Source organism: Chlamydotis macqueenii, chromosome 1 (genome assembly GCF_036417535.1).
Source record: "Chlamydotis macqueenii isolate bChlMac1 chromosome 1, bChlMac1.mat, whole genome shotgun sequence".
NCBI classification, from domain to species: Eukaryota; Metazoa; Chordata; class Aves; order Otidiformes; family Otididae; genus Chlamydotis; species Chlamydotis macqueenii.
The window spans coordinates 96878145-96894074 of NC_141556.1; the positions used below are offsets into that span (position 1 = coordinate 96878145).

The 15930-nt window shown below is 41.7% G+C and overlaps 2 protein-coding genes across 7 annotated transcripts in view; one reads left to right on the forward strand and one right to left on the reverse strand.

Moving 5' to 3' along the window:
• The first annotated feature begins 1638 nt into the window (after nt 1–1638).
• HHLA2 (HHLA2 member of B7 family) overlaps nt 1639–15930 on the forward strand; it is a 75945-nt gene continuing 61653 nt past the window's right edge. The window contains exons 1-7 of one of the 6 annotated variants that reach the window (XM_086762691.1): nt 4771–5080; nt 6514–6607; nt 7292–7612; nt 8076–8333; nt 10298–10588; nt 13131–13219; nt 14286–14478. In XM_086762691.1, coding sequence (XP_086618817.1) covers nt 5054–5080; nt 6514–6607; nt 7292–7612; nt 8076–8333; nt 10298–10588; nt 13131–13219; nt 14286–14312 — 1107 coding nt within the window. In that variant the 5' untranslated portion in view covers nt 4771–5053 and the 3' untranslated portion in view covers nt 14313–14478. Of the gene's footprint in view, nt 1728–4770; nt 5081–6513; nt 6608–7291; nt 7613–8075; nt 8334–10297; nt 10589–13130; nt 13519–14285; nt 14479–15930 lie in introns of those variants that run through there. The other 5 variants (XM_086762673.1, XM_086762700.1, XM_086762663.1 and 2 more) reach the window with 5 other exon arrangements.
• The window catches only part of MYH15 (myosin heavy chain 15), a 46125-nt gene continuing 45269 nt past the window's right edge, over nt 15075–15930 (reverse strand). The window contains exon 42 of the mRNA XM_086762649.1: nt 15075–15210. Coding sequence (XP_086618775.1) covers nt 15193–15210 — 18 coding nt within the window. The 3' untranslated portion in view covers nt 15075–15192. The remainder of the gene's footprint in view (nt 15211–15930) is intronic.

The following is a 15930-nucleotide window of genomic DNA, read 5'->3' on the forward strand; positions in this document are numbered from 1 at the left end:
CTTGGAGCGCCGCCACCGCCCGTAACCGAGGCAACCGGCTCTACCAATCCCCGCCTGTCTCGGCCTCGAAGCCCACCTCCTGCCCCGCCTGCCTAGCGCGAATCACCAATGGTGACGAGGCATGCCCGGATCAATATCAAATCACCGCTCCACAGTGGCAACAGGGACCGCTTCGAGTGTCATCACTTCCGCTCAGTAACCATGGAGACGAGGGGCCGCAGAGCCCGGTGGGGAAGATGGTGTTATTTTGCCCTGGGGGCAAAATGCTCACCCTGAGGGGTAAGCATTCTTTTTGTTCTGTGCTCATACAGAATTTACCTCACTCCCTGCATCAGGTTGCTGTGCTCTGCGTTAGTAAGAGAATTGGTGGTCTCTACTGCAGCTGCGGTGTTCAGGCTCTCATAGTGACCGAGCACAATCGCCAAGCAGCGTCACCATTGCTGTACAAATCACACTTCTGACTATAACCGATTTCTTCTGTTACTCAGTTACAGCTTGCAGGAGTTACCATTGAAGAGTTTGCTCAACAAAGCCAGGAAAAATAAATGGTTGAGAGAAAAAGCTTTTGTCCTGGTTTTAATTGGGGGGCGGGGGGGGGGGGAGCTACGGTGGCAGCTTGTGCAAGAATCTGCTAGAAGTTGCTCCCCTTTGTTCAGTGGACTCGGCCGGGCCTAGGGCTGACCCGCTCCTGGCCAAGGCCGAGCCAATTGGTAGCACAATGTTCCCTGATAATGCCTCTGCGATAACTATTTAAGAAGGGGAAAAACAGGGAAAAAAAAAAAAAAAAAAAAAAAAGATGTGAAGAAGCTGAAGCGGGGCACAGAGAGGGGGAGGTGCAAGCCTTGTGCACCTCCCTCACCCTCTGGCCTCCCACCGGGCGGCTGTCTGGGCCCAACTCGGCCCAGCCCGGCTGCGAGAAGTGGAGAAGAGAGGAGATGTGAAGAGAATCTGAGAGGCGTCTGCCTGCTGATTGTGAATATTTTTTTGGTGAGAAGAACGGCTGCAGATGCCAAGGTCAGTTCAGAAGGAGGGGGAGGAGTAATACTGCTCCTGGCCAGGATTCCCCTGCAGCCCGTGGTGCAGCCCATGGTGGAGCAGGTTGTCCCCCTGCAGCCCGAGGAGGACCCCACGTTGGGGCAGGCGGATGCCCGAAGGAGGCTGTGGCCCGTGGAGGGCCCAGTGGGGCAGCTATTCTGGAGGGACTGCACCCCGTGGAAAGGGACCCCACACTGGAGCAGGTCACGAAGGACTGCAGCCCGTGGGAGGGACCCCACGCTGGAGCAGGGGAGGAAGGTGAGGAGTTCTTCCCCGAGGAGGAAGCAGCGGCGTAAAGGGACGTTTGATGAACTGACCGTAACTCCCATTCCCTCTTCCCGGCTGTGCCGCTCGGGGCGGTGGCAGAGGTAATGTTAAGCCTGGGAAGAGGGAGGGGTGAGAGGAAGTTACGTGACTCATTATCCTGCTTTGGTTTTGGTAATAAATGAATAGTTTTCCCCAAGTCGAGTCTGTTTTGCCCGTAACGGTAACTTTAAGGATTTCTCCCCGTCCTTATCTCAAACCTCGAGCCGTTTTTCTTAAATCATCTCCCCCTATTCTCTCGGAGGGTGGGGGGAGCGAGAGGGGGGAGACTGCGTGGTTTGGTTCTGAGCGAGGCTAAACTACCACAGCATTTTAATCCCAAAGAGGGAGAAGTGAACCCAAAAGGTGTGGAAACTTCACACGTATAGGTAAGTGGTTCACACTACAGACCTGCTTTCATTTGTGGGACAGGAATGAACTTGCAAGTTAAATGCTTGAGCTCTAGTATGTGTAGGTGTGGCTGTGAAAGGAGAGGCAAAGTTCCACGGCTTCGGAAGAGCTGTTTAGTTTTTTGTTGTTGTTGTTGTGTGGTTGTTTTTTTTTTTTTTTTTTTTAATATACACACGCCCCTGCAAGAAACACCTGGAACGAGACTGAATTTTTCAGCTACTTGTGAAATCAGAAGAGGTAGAAAACCCCTTAACAGTCTTACTGCTTTATGGTGTTCTAAGTGTACCGGGTAGGGGAGGTGGGGGATGGTATGTGTATATTTAAGTGAAACACACTATTTTTGGTCTACTTCCTAAGACTATTTTGGATTTTTAGAGTGTAGGAACCTTCTTCATTTAGGAGTATTTTTCAATAAGTGAAGTACAGAATTAGCATTTAAGTTGTAAGGGTTTCATTTGGAGGAGGCAAAGAATTAATTCTCTTTTATATTTGTCCTGGTTCTGGCAGAGATGGAGCTAGTTTTCCTCTCAGTAGCCCACGTGTTTTGGATTGCATGTGGAGTTGCATTTGGATTGCATTGAAGAATGTTGATAAACCTGATGATACCAGGACAAAGTACGGCTTTGCAGGGCTCTCTAATGAGCAGGAAGTGGGAAAAAGACAGACAATAATTGACCCAAGCTGGCCAAAGAGTATTCTGTGTCATAAATGTCATGCTCAGTATATAAGTGGGCGTTGGCTGCAGGGAAGGCATCTCTCTCTGTGGCATTGCTCTCTCTGCCTTGCTGGCTCCTTCTGGCTCCTTTGCTTGCTGCTCGGAACGGGCTCTGCTTGGGACATCGGGTGGTGAGAAATCGTGCATTGTTTTGTATTTCTTAATATCCTTATATTCTGTTATTATTGTAGTTTTCCTTCGCTATTCTAGTAAACTGTCTTAATCTCAACCCACGTGTTTTCTTTTCTTCCCAATTCCCGTCCCGTCCCCCCCCACCCCTTCCCCGGGGAAGGGGGAGGATGAGCGAGAAGCTGTGTGGTGACTCTGGCTAAACCACAATAATGGTACAGAAAATGTCTCCTGAAGATTCAGTGGGGAAATTCTTGAAAGCTAATATTGTTGTGGCTAGTATGAGATTTTAGCAGTGTATGATTAACATGGGTTGTTTTAGAACTTTACGCATTCATTTTTCTTGTTTACTTGTTGGTAAAACTTGAAACCCTCAGGCATTTACAGTCCTCAGAAGTGTGTGTATGCTTAAAATTGGGTGGTGTTAAGTTACTTGGAAAAGGAATTAGTCAGAATCCTTTTTACTAAGGAATAAATAACTTTTGTTTGATAGGGTTAGGAGAATGTATGCATGGGTGCTCTCAAAGCAGGTCACGGAGAGAAGTTTACTGAGCAAAGATTGATCCTGAAGCCTGTGTGCGAAGGGAGTGCTCTTATCAGAGTTCAAATTGAACATGAAGTTCAAAGCCTATTCAGGACACGTGATTTGGTCACTAACTAATAGAAGAAAAAGGAAAGCGTGTGCCTTTTGATCTTTGTTTCAGGCAGTGGCTGAAGCAAATGCAGCGTTGCATTTACCACTGTCTGAGCTGTTCAGTGTTTGACTTCGCTGTATGTCTTGGAAGATGCATTTTAGTGTCTTGCCTTGCTCTCAGAAACCCTGGCTGAGCTGCTGCCCAGTTGAGCCTGTGGTGGTTCTGTGTGAAATAGGTCTCCTGAAAACTAGAGCGCCAGTAACTGACATGACTATAGTGATCTTAATTCTAGTTGTACACTGTCTGTATTTGTCATAGTTCAGCCCTGATCAGGACCAGACTACGCAGTCTGTCTCTCGCTCCCCCCACCCTCCGAGAGAATAGGAGGAGATGATATAAGAAAAACGGCTCAAGGTTTGAGATAAGGACGGGGAGAAATCCTTAAAGTTACCGTCACGGGCAAAACAGACTCGACTTGGGGAAAACTATTCATTTATTTTCTAAAATTAGCAGGAGAATGAGACAGGGAACAAGATAACCTCCCCCCACCCCTCCCTCTTCCCGGGCTTAACATTATCTCCACTACCTCCTCTACTCCTCCCGAGCGGCACGGGGGGGGAAAAGGGAATGGGGGTCGCGGTCAGTTCATCACGCGTTGTTTTACGCCGCTGTATCATCGTCAGGGGAAGAACTCCTCGCATTCCTCCTCTGCTCCAGCGTGGGGTCCCTCCCACAGGCCACAGTCCTTCGTGAAACTGCTCCGGCGTGGGTCATCTCTTCCACGGGGTGCAGTCCCTCTAGAACAGCTGTCCCAGCGGGCCCTCCACGGGCCACAGCCTCCTTCAGGCCTCCACCTGCTCTGGCGTGGGGTCCTCCACGGGCTGCAGGTGGATCTCTGCCCCTCCGTGGACCTCCATGGGCTGCAGGGGGACAACCCGCTCCACCATGGTCTTCACCACGAGTTGCAGAGGAATCTTGGCCAGGAGCCATATTACTCCTCCCCCTCCTTCTGAACTGACCTTGGTGTCTGCAGCCGTTCCTCACAACAGGCTGGCAGACACCTCTCAGGATCCTTTTTACATCTTATTCACTTCTCATCTCCTCTCCACTTCTTGCAACCGGGCCGGGCCGAGTCGGGCCCAGTCGGCTGCCCGGCGGGAGGCCAGAGGGTGAGGCCTGCAAGGCCCATGAGGCTCGCGCCTCCCCCTCTCTGCCCCCGCTCAGCTGCTTCACATCTTCTCCTCCTCTTTTTCCTGTTTTCCCCTACTTAAATACGTTATCGCAGAGGCGTTATCACGGGACATTCTGCTACCAATTGGCTCGGCCTTGGCCAGCAGCGGGTCCGCCCTAGGCCCGGCCGAGTCCACTGAACAAAGGGGAGCGACTTCTAGCAGTTTCCTACAGAAGCTACCACCTTAGGCCCCCCTCACTAACAAAACCAGAACAGTATTGATTTGCGTATAAATTATTGTATCAATTTCTTAATGATATTTCGCTAGAAAGACTTAGAGTGTGATTTCTTGGTTGTATCATTTAGGTCTGTAACAAACAGGAAAAGAATGTTTCTTCAGCACTTTGCAGTGTGGCTCTATCTATCAGCATACATATACTTTATGCCTGTAAGACCCCAGATCTACTGAAAAGAAGACTAGCCAGAGCCTACTTCTACAGACCAACAAACACTTTTCTGAACACACTGTAATGGGAAGATCCAAAGCTAAGATTTGTGCTGAACAAGAAGGTATTCAGCAAACTAGTTATAGTTCTGTATTTGAGTGTAGTAGAAGATGCAAGGCAGCCTGTGCTGTCCAGGCTTTGCTCCTTGATGCAGCCCCCAAAAGGCATCACAAAGGTACTGTTGGAACTATGTTACTCTCAGAGCGTTACTGACAATTAAATGTGATTCTCTATTAAACCTGTTGCTATGGGAAATTTAGCAGTGATTGCAGTTTCTGAAATTCAAACATCAAGCATAATGTATTGTATCACTCAAGTTGGAAGTGATAGATAAAAGAGCAAATGAGCAAAAAAAATCCAGTAAAACATCATGTACTACATCACTTGCCAATGCAAGGAAAAAAGAAGGTAGATGCTGATATTTGCTGCTAACATGGAAGGAAAATATATATCATAAAGTGTTTGTTTTACTCTTGCATCATCTCTATCTCAGGTTTAATATTTTGGTGCCCCTCTATTGTTTGTTTTGGGTTTGTTTAGTTTTGGTTTTTTGGGTTTTGTTTTTGTTTTTTTCTCCCCTAATAGGAAAGTGAGAATACATAAAATAATCACACTACCTTTACAAAAGAAATAACATGCAAAAATTCTTGGGATGCAGGATTCACATCTGCTGCCACAAATACAATCACACACACCAGTCAAAATAATTCATTATTATTGAAAGAACTGCCTAGCAAGCCTGGCTAAACCTGTGCCCTGTATAAATTAGGAATGGTACCTATAGCTGTCCTTTGGGGAGAAGGAAGGTATTAGGGGAAGTTCTTGAAACTCTTTTCAAGCTATTTGATCAATGAAGTAATTTCTCCACTGCAATATGATATATTTTAGAATAGTGTGCCTAGATGTAGAAAGAGTGCGGTCTATCAGTTACTACAAGAATGTTTTTTTTGTTGTTGTTGTTGTGGTGCACGAGAGCTTCCAGTTCATTGTTACTTAACTGACAAACCAGAAGATATGATGGGAGAACCTCCTTCTCCTTTGCCTTCCTACCCTAGACTTCCTTACAGACATTTTTGGAAGTTCAGCTGATGCCCTTTTGATCTGGTGAAAAGTAAAATGTGAAGAGTTCTTCATATGTGCAAAATTTGCAAATGCTGGCAAATTTCCCACCCTAGAAAACCAAATGTTGCAGTAATCAGAAATATATTTTAGGAAGCAGAAAAATCTAGCTTGACAAGGGACATCTTACCTACTTTTGGAAACTTCACTTGACCACTTTTCCTCTGTGTCCTGTTAATGAATGATGAAGATTAATGTTCACTAGCCTGTAAGAAGACTGAGGGTAAACACTTTCTGTTTTTAAAACAGAAACAGCAAATACAAATCTGCAGGGGATTAGAGGGTAATGAAAGGGCCTCAGCCATTATGAAAGGTGTAGTGTTACATAATGGCCTTAAGGCCAAAAATCTAGGCCAAGACTGTTGCAAACAAAAAACATGATACAAAAGCCTACAGTCGTTAATAATCTGTACAAAGGAAATTATACAATTAGAGTACGTCTTTTAGCTGTATTTAAACATGTTTTCTTCCCTCATTTTATGTTGTCAGTTTGACATGCATCTGTTAAGAACCAAAGAAGACGTGAAGGGACAGAAAATACCGTCTCTTCTCTGTTTATTTCACATAGGTGCTACACTTTGGGGTAGGTTTTATCTCTGTTGTTTAGTGAAAAATAATAAAGACTGCAATTATTTATCATTTTTTAATAGAGGAGAATTAATAAATTCAAACACTGCTTATTAATGGTAAAGAATCAATCTGAAGTAATGTTAGACGCTCCCAAAGCAAAAGACAACTGTTTGGAAGATGGCTGCATGTGCAAATCAATGGCACTTGTGTAAATTAATTTAGAGGAATCATAGAATGGTTAGGGTTGGAAGAGACCTTCAAAGGTCATCTAGTCCAATCCCCCTGCAAGGAGCAGGGACATCTCCAACCAGATCAGGTTGCTCAGAGCCCTGGTCCAACCCGGCCTTGAATGTTTCCAGGGATGGGGCATCCGCCACCTCTCTGGGCAACCTGTTCCAGTGTTCTACAACCCTCAGTGTAAAAGCACCATATGTAGGTGCTTACTCAGAATATCTAATTAAGCTGATTATAAGTTCAAAGATGAGAACTCTGTATTATAATATTGATTGAACCAAATTAAGACTCTTGCTGTCCCAGAGACTCATGCTACAGAAAAGCTGTGAAAGAGCTATTGGCGTGTGTGGTGGGCAGGTGCTGCCTGCAAGAGTATTTTTTTTTTTTTTGTCAGGGATAAGGAGGGGCAGAAGTATGCTTGTAGACTAGATTTAACTTATTCATTTGTACTTACCGGTTTTAGTTTTTACAGAAGCGGAAACAGTAACAGGGCTGTTTTCCAAGGATTGTATCCTCCCTTGTTCTTTCCCACCTGGGGATGATGAAGTCATTTACTGGACAAAAGGGGACAAAAATGTGCACAGCTACTACCACCAGAGGGATCAGCTGGAAAGACAAGACCCAGATTACAGACACAGAACACACCTTTTCCAGGAGAACATTCACAGTGGAAATGCCTCCTTGAAACTTAGTAACTTGGCCGTGACTGATGAGGGCTATTATAATTGCTATGTGGGAACACAGCAAACTAAAACAGAACTGAAAGTCACACTACGTGTAAAAGGTCAGTAAGACATCAAAAGTGTTTGGATGACACCAGTAGAAATGGGATTGCACCAACAGATTTTCTAGTGTTATTTCTTGCATAGAATCAAAATCTTCCAAGTCAACACAGTGCCTTTTGGGCCTGATGGTATTGTCAGGCAATTCATTTTCTCTGGTGAAACATTCTAACATGAGTTGAAAAATAACAGTGCAGAATTTGTTCTCATAACCTACTGCACCGTGATTTCTAAAGGGTAACTAGGTAGTATACTTGAATTTTAAAACATTACGTGGCTTCTTAGAACAGTATAGACTCTGGCATTGACAGTAAGTAATGCTATGCTTTCCTCTGAAATCAAACACATTATTAAATTTTGTTACCACTTATGTTTAATCTCCCCAATGTTATTTCAAAAGACCAATCACTTCAAGTTGAAAAGGATTTTGAAACTAATAGGTTTTTTTTTTTTTTTAATCTACAGTTTCCTCTTATGCACTAGAATACCATAAGACAGACACAGAAAGGATGCTGACGTGCTATGCCTTTCGCGCTTATCCAGCACCACGCATATCTTGGGTACAAGGCAATACCTCTATCCAAGAAACAGGTCAGGAAGAAACGAGGGATGGAGTTCTCTATTCTGTTAGAAGTGACCAGAATATTAGAAACACAGCTGATCCTTACTACTGTCATATTACTCTCCCTCATGAAGAGTGGACCGCTGAATGGAAGATGCAAGGTAGGAATGAATGGAAGTCTCTTCCTGCATCATTACTGAATGTCCACAGCTGTTTCCAGAACCAAATTGAATACAGTTTTTCTGCAGTGGGGCAACAAGATACGGGATGGTGCCAGAGGTTATCTCTTCCTCTTTAAAACTCATGTGTTGCAATTACAAGGCACCATATGTCCTAGAAGTAAGGATAATCACAATTCTGTAAGTTAGTTTTACTCTGAACATTTTTTCCATATTAGTTTCACATTTCAAGAGTTACGCAATAATCCAACTTTATCAAGAAAAGAATGAACTTGGACAAAATATATGGAAACCGTAGTGAACCTGTGGATTATATGAGGGAGGGGAAAGTTTGCCTGCTGCTCTAGATACTTGTGTGCTTTAGTCTGTTCGCCATCTTTTGCCAGAGTTTTATCAGTACCATTTGATCCCTTCTTTGTACTTCTCTTCAAGTGCATTCTTAAGTACCTGGGTTGAGTGCTGGGGGTGCATAGGAGTGGAGAGCAGCAAGCACTGTTCGCATTTGAGCAAACAGCAGCTCATTTTATTAATTAAGGGAAAACAGGGCTATGAAATTTCAACTCTCCATTTTGTTCTCCTCCTACAATCCCAAGCTTCTACTGGAAATTCAGTTCAAGTAAGTAACTGGTACTTTTCAACCTCTCCTGTTTCCTAGAAAGTATTTTTTAATTGAATCAAGAGCAGTGCGAGAGTAATTCCCTTGAGATGTGCATGGTTCCCTCCATTGCCCTGATTTCCCCCTAAAGTATACCCAGACGCTCTCGGTTCCTAATACCCTGCATGTGGTTCAGAGCGGGAGTAGAGTTTTAATTTACATAGAATAGCTTACAACTATGGAAGCTTTCAATTACGGTATCATAGTAGGTAACAAGTGCACTCTAAGTGTCTATTTTGTTAATCTGTCTTTCTGATCCCTGAAAGAAAAAGGTATATTTCATTACACTTTAGTTTGAATTTCCCTGCATGTGTCTATCCTGTCACTGAAATATTTTGAAAACGTACTGCTTTCCTTTTCCTTATGTAATTAATAGCAGTGTGGGGGACTGTTTTGTTTTGTCCTCATGATTTTCAGCCCCACATCTCTGTTAGAATCATAGAATCATAGAATGGTTAGGGTTGGAAGGGACCTTCAAAGGTCATCTAGTCCAACCCCCCTGCAAGGATTCATTTAGTGTCCTGTTCATTTAGATCCATGCACAGAAACCAAATGTGGTTATACCATGTCGAAATAATGTATTAGTTTCCTCTCCAGCAGACTGCCAGCCACCACAGCCTCCTTTGTTTTTCCTTGCTTTGCAGAAAATCCTTGCTGTCAACTTGATAGTTGTGCTATGATATTAATTTGTCTTATATTAATATTTTATACATTAGCTATTAGTTCCACTTACTTGATCTTTCCTTCCCCTTCCTTTTTTCTTTTTAAAGCTATTCATTAACTACGTGTTCCACACAGACAGGTAAAATACTTAAGTCCACCATAGCTGAAAGTTATTTCTAAGTAAATACAATATTTTAATTCTTTTAATTATGTTGTAACAGCTTTATCCTTTTGCTTTAAATATGCAGCTATCTGATTAGTTGCATTTTCTCTCTGCCTCCAATATGTGGAATTTCATGCTACTTTACACAGTAACTTAGACTAGGCTGAATCATTTTTATTAATGAGCCTCCCAATTAGAGGAGAAATAGGCAAATGAAAACAAACTATTTTTCATAAGTATAGCTAATACCAATTGGAATTTTTAAATGTAAGATAGGTTTGATTTTAAAATCTTCAGATGCTTCTAAAAGCATACTGTGATGCTTGAAGATGATATCAAAATATCAAAGTATGTTTTTACATTTGTCCACAGTAGTATTGGACTTAAAATTCAGATGTTATCTAAATAACCTTAATAGTATTAAAAAAAAAATATGGCAGAGGGTTTTTCAATTATCTCTTTCAGACCAACTCTCTAATGTGGAGGGAAGTAGCATGGTAATTCCTTGTGAATACAGTAGTAACTCTGCAAACATGGAAGGTTTCAGCGTTGTCTGGACATTAAACAGAAATGCAGTGACCTCAGTCCTGGCCTCCTTCAATGGTACATCTCACTCTTACCAGCCTCGAGTCCAGATTAACCAGAATGACTTTTCCCTGATGTTGCACGATCTTACTACAAATGACAATGGAGAATATCTGTGTAATGTTTCAACACTACATTACACAAAACTTACTGTGAGAACTTTGCAAGTTGGTAAGTTGCAGTTATTTCCATTTGGAGGACGGGGACCAGTGAGAGGAATGCAGAGCCAAAGGGTCAATCAGAAGTCTGTAAAAAAAAGTTACCCAAGATGTTTTTGTTTAAAGTCGTGAAGTTTCTTTTTTGCAATCAGCAGCTTGTTGTGGCAAAAATCTCAAAATCAGTGGCTGCCCTCAGTTGCTACCGACTGCCCTCAGAGCTGAGGGCACAAGGGAACTCTCAGAATCGTGTCCTAAATGCTCTGCTGATAGCAAATATGGTCTTTAAAAGGTAGCAGGGAGATGCAGGGAAGCCCAAAGATGTGGTATAAATTTGCCTCCAGAAGAAACCTTGTTGAGGAGAACACACAGCTGCTCTTCTCAAAGCTTTAATTCTACACAACAGGCCTCTTTTAGATCTGAGGATATATATGTCTATATGCATGCCTGCATTTTAATGAATTGTAGTAAATTTCCAGCTCTGAAGTCTTAGTTACAGTTATTTTGTTGTCTCTGGTTTCAAGGAGACTTACTGATTAACTTTTCAATAGATAGAAAGCTCTTACTGAAGGTTAAAAAAAATATCTCCAGCTTTCTAAAATTATAGTGCAAGCGAATTACAGATTTGTTCGAAAATACTATGCTGTTTGGGATGCAGCATCCTTAAATCTCAGTCCAAAGGGAGGAGGAGAAAAAACATTCAAACAGCAGCACATGGGCATTTTACACGATTAAATACAATCACCTAAAAGACAGAACTTTTACAGGGCATCTTATTATTATTTTTTTTTTTTTTCTTTTAAGAAAGAAGAGAACTTGAAACAAGGCAGTGGAACATGAAGAATAGAGGCAACATAGCAGAAAAGGGGCTAGAATAAGTGATAACAACTGCATATTTTTGTATTCCTTTCTCCTTCCTCCCCCGTGATAGCTTGGTTTCAGTCTGAAAACTTGATGTAGGCTGTGCTTTAAATGGCAGTGGCTATATGCAACCTGAAGGAGGGGAGTTAGATTAAATAAAACAGTTAAGCCAGACAAACACCCTTGCAGCTCAAATTGCAACATGGTCATCCGTATCCTATAAACCTAATATTGTGCCTCTGAAGCGGAGAACACCAAACACCTCCAAGAAGTTACACACTTAACTGATGCTCCTACCTTATATGCACGCGTCCATCAGTCTACCTGTGTGTTTACTGGAGACAGACAGGCACACATGTCCAGTCCAGATTTGATCTGGATCATCCTCTACAAATGCTTTTCTCTAGTTGCTCTCTATGGATGGATCTTACAATAGCCATAGATGACACCAATTCCCTCTTTAGTGGCTAAATTATTGTGCTGCTCACAGAATTTTCCTACTTGTGGACCAGAAATATATTATATAGAACAGAAAAGATGCTTACAGGAGAGATTAACATCTTTGTGGCAGCAGAGGCTGAAACCATAGGATAAGCTGGTAGAGACAGTAGGGCATAAAGGAACGAACTAGATTACTATGTTGGATAGTGGTCATGGCACAACAGCTGCTCGGCCATCAGAAGGATTTCAAGGTGCCACTGAAAAGGAGACTTTTAAGGGGAAAAATTAGATGAATTTACAATCAATCACTTCAGAGGCCTTCTCCTATGTAAAGAAAGGTTGCAGCTTAAAGCTGCTCTACCAAAGGAACATGTCTGCCTGTGAAGACAGTGCCAAGCTAAAGATAATGACTAGATTAAATGTTCTGTTTTGGGAATTCTCATTTATAACGTGTTTGCTAGACATCCATAGGGAGTTTCCAGAGGAATGTAGTATTTTTCAAATTCTTTGGATGAGACACAGCAGTGGAAAGGGAGCCTGAAGTAGAAGAACCATACTTAAAAGAGTCTTCCAGGTCTAAGTGTTCTCATGTTGTTGAAATTGTTTGGAGTAACGAGATGCTTGGTGCCACGCAGGACTAACCTCTGCTAGACAGGCTCTTATCTCCTCTGGAATCCGTTGTTGCCACCTACCTGAGGATCTGCTCTTTCTTGTGCCCACCTGGATTGCATGGTTGTTTCATGAACTTGGGAAACATTCTAGATGAAAGTTGCAAAAATTTTGCAACAGAAATTGTGAAATCTATGGTCCAGGCTGGATAACGCTTACGGGGTTGTTCTGCTGGAAATCAGCAGTACTGTTAATGGCACCAAACACTGTAACTGGAGGCAGCATTTACCATACTGGGCAGTTGATTGTTTTTAAATGGGACTTCTATTAAGAAGTCATCAAATCATATTACATGACCATACATGGCATTTTATATCAGCACAATAAAGTAAGATAATCTGCTTTCAGCTATTCACGCTTAAGTCATTAAAGTATCACTTTAAAGTCTTATAGTATGGGTCAAGTAACTTGAACATTGTTGTATTAGTAACATTAAAAAGAAACTGAAACATTCTCCATAAGTCATAGCTTTTAGATTATAGATAAGAGAAAAATCATAGCTTTGATATACTTATTGAACAATAGTGAACATTAATTTGCGATATAAAACACTTCTGTTAAACTTTTGGGAATTTGTATTTTTAAAGAAAATTCAGGTAATCCTGGGATGATTGCACTAGGAGTGATCGTTGCACTGGCACTTATAGCAGGAATCTGTTTCTTGATTTGGTGTAAGGTATGTACAATCATTAGCAGGTGTATTTTTGAAGGTACTATTAAGCTTAAGTCAGGACCTTGAATGTTTGAATAAAACGTAAATTCAATTTTAATGGGTTAAAGCACACAAAAAAACCCCGAAAATACAGGATGATAAGTTTGAGCATAAATGAACTGTCCTAATTCTTGCTATTTTCTCTGTCCAGAAGGCCCTCTTTGGTACACCTAGGGCCCAAATTACTATTTCAATTATATCCAATATCAAAGCTCACCAAAACTTCAGTGTGAAAAGTTATACTAATTTGTTTGCTTACGAGATTGTTATAACTGTATGGTCCCTGATCTCATCTCTCCTATTTACTAGAGTACAGCATCTTCGAGAAGATGCATTTTATTCTTGTGCATTTGTTATACGTTGGCTCTGTCTTATAGTATTCTGTCTTCTTTCTCTGCATTTGTGGTGCGTATCCTTAAAAAAGGAACTTTAGGTCTTAGTCCTTAGGGTACATCTTTCTGTGTCTGACAGTACGGCCTTATCTATGGAGAGAGATACCTTCAGACTCCCTGAGTCTTAAGATTTTGTCACAGCTGAATTTGGTAAGCTTCAGGAAACCTTTTACAATGGTTACCATGAGATTTGAGAACACACCAGAAAGCCAACTCTAAAATGATTGAGTCTCAATCTTTTTTCATTTTTCCCTCTCTCTTAGACATTCACTTGCGTGCTTCTTATTAGTCAATTTTAATGCTTTAGAGATGATAACATACTTTTGAGATGCAGCTGTTTGATTTGAAGAATTTAAGCAACATTCATTTATCTTGGGACCTGTTGAGATCTTTAACATACTGTAATCAGAGGAAGTTGAACAGTTTACAGGTTAACAGAGCTCCAGTTACATTGATGGAGGACTAGATGGAAGGAACAAGAATATTTTTGCTCTGTTATGTGGATGTTTATTTTACTCAGCTAAAGTTAAAATGGAAAATAGTGACTTATCTTTGTAGTGAGTGTGTCTTGTTCTTTTCCCACTGGAGGATTAATTTTACATATCAGGAGTTCTTACAAGCGTTTTTCTTTTGAGTAGAAATGCAGAAGAACAGAAATTATATGAGCACCTGGACATACCAGAAAGAAATCCCTCTCTGCACACACGGATGGTACTGAGGTTGCTACTGAAAAGAACAGAGTTCCTTCACCTTCCCTATGGAGTTACACTGAGAGCCACATGGAAATGTGATTATCTCAGCAACACTCACAAATAACTGAACTGATGGGGGGTGGGGTGGAAGGCAATTGACACTTGTATGTGAGAAGTCGGCATGAAAAATTGGAACTTGGATATCCTAAAGGGACAATTAAAAAGTTTCCACAGAAGAAGATTAAGTTTTGAGGGACTTTTTTTTTTTTTTTTGTATGAGGGAAAGAGAAGGCTGACTGTATGCACTTCATTTAGTACTTTAATGTCAAGCAAATACAACTTCCCAGTTTAAAAGTGGAGAAGATCTAAGAGAACACTGTACTTCTGAGCTGCAGGCAGTTCTGATGGGACATGTCAATCCACAGCATCTGCTCTGTCCTGCAGCTGGTGAGCAAAGGTCATCTGGCTGGTACTAGTAGAAGCTTCTAAACTGATGGTTCCTATGAAAAAGTTTACTTTGTGCTCTCACACAAAACTTATACAGACTCCGATTGGCAGGACAGATAGAAGCTAGGTACCCTGTTTTTTTGTTTTGGATTTGTTAGGATTTGTTCCAACAAATTAGGATTTGTTCCAACATAATGACGTGGGTTGTTGGCAAGATGTTTTCTTCTATTGATCCCTGGCACTTGGCAGAATAGAAACACAACTACATGAATGGAATACACTATACAGTTTCTTTGGATTTTCACTGGATGTTTATTTCTGTAAGTGCTTATATTTTTCTACATCTGCTTTCAGTTGTGCTTGATTATGTCAAGCATCTTCTTGTATCTGTCAGCTTGGACTGTACTTATTCCTCTTCATGAACCTGAAATACAATTGAGATAGTATAGAAGTGTTGAGTAAGTAAGGTAAGTTTAGGGTAAGTTCACAAGTAAATGACAAGCATTAGTGAAGACAAGTTTTTGCTCCCTGATATTACCAGTTTGTACCTGAAATAGACTAGCACTGATCTAGCCAATCTTTGCTGTCTTACTTCAGCTAACAATACAGGTTTGTTGTCCTCATGCTAGTTTATATATCTGTTTGACAGCAGATGACTTCTTTTCAACCCTGTTTAAGTACATCGTGGTGTTCCAACTGAATCACACACGCTTCCTGGAGTTTCCAGGAACAGTGATACTAGTAGTAGTAGACAAGGTATTTCGATTGCCACACAATTAAAGTAGTCTCTCCAGTGCCTTTCTCTTCCCAAAGGAGATGTGTTGTGACTTTTGGGACGGTACTTGCTGTCTGAACATGTTTCCTGGCAGCTACTGCCATCAATGCCGCAAGTTCCTTTTTGTGGAAATGACACCTCTGCGTGTACCATTGAGCTCATTTTTTTTGAGACCTCTGCTATAAGCCAGAGCTGCTAGTTTTCCAACACCAAATCCATCTGACTAATAAAAACAGGCATCCATTTTTTTTCTGTAACTTTTGCCTCTTTGAGACATAGAGAGGGTACTAGTAAGATACAGGGAATAAACAGCACTCTTAAAGAGTATTTAAAAAAATAAACTACTTTTATGGCTTACCTGTTTCAGTG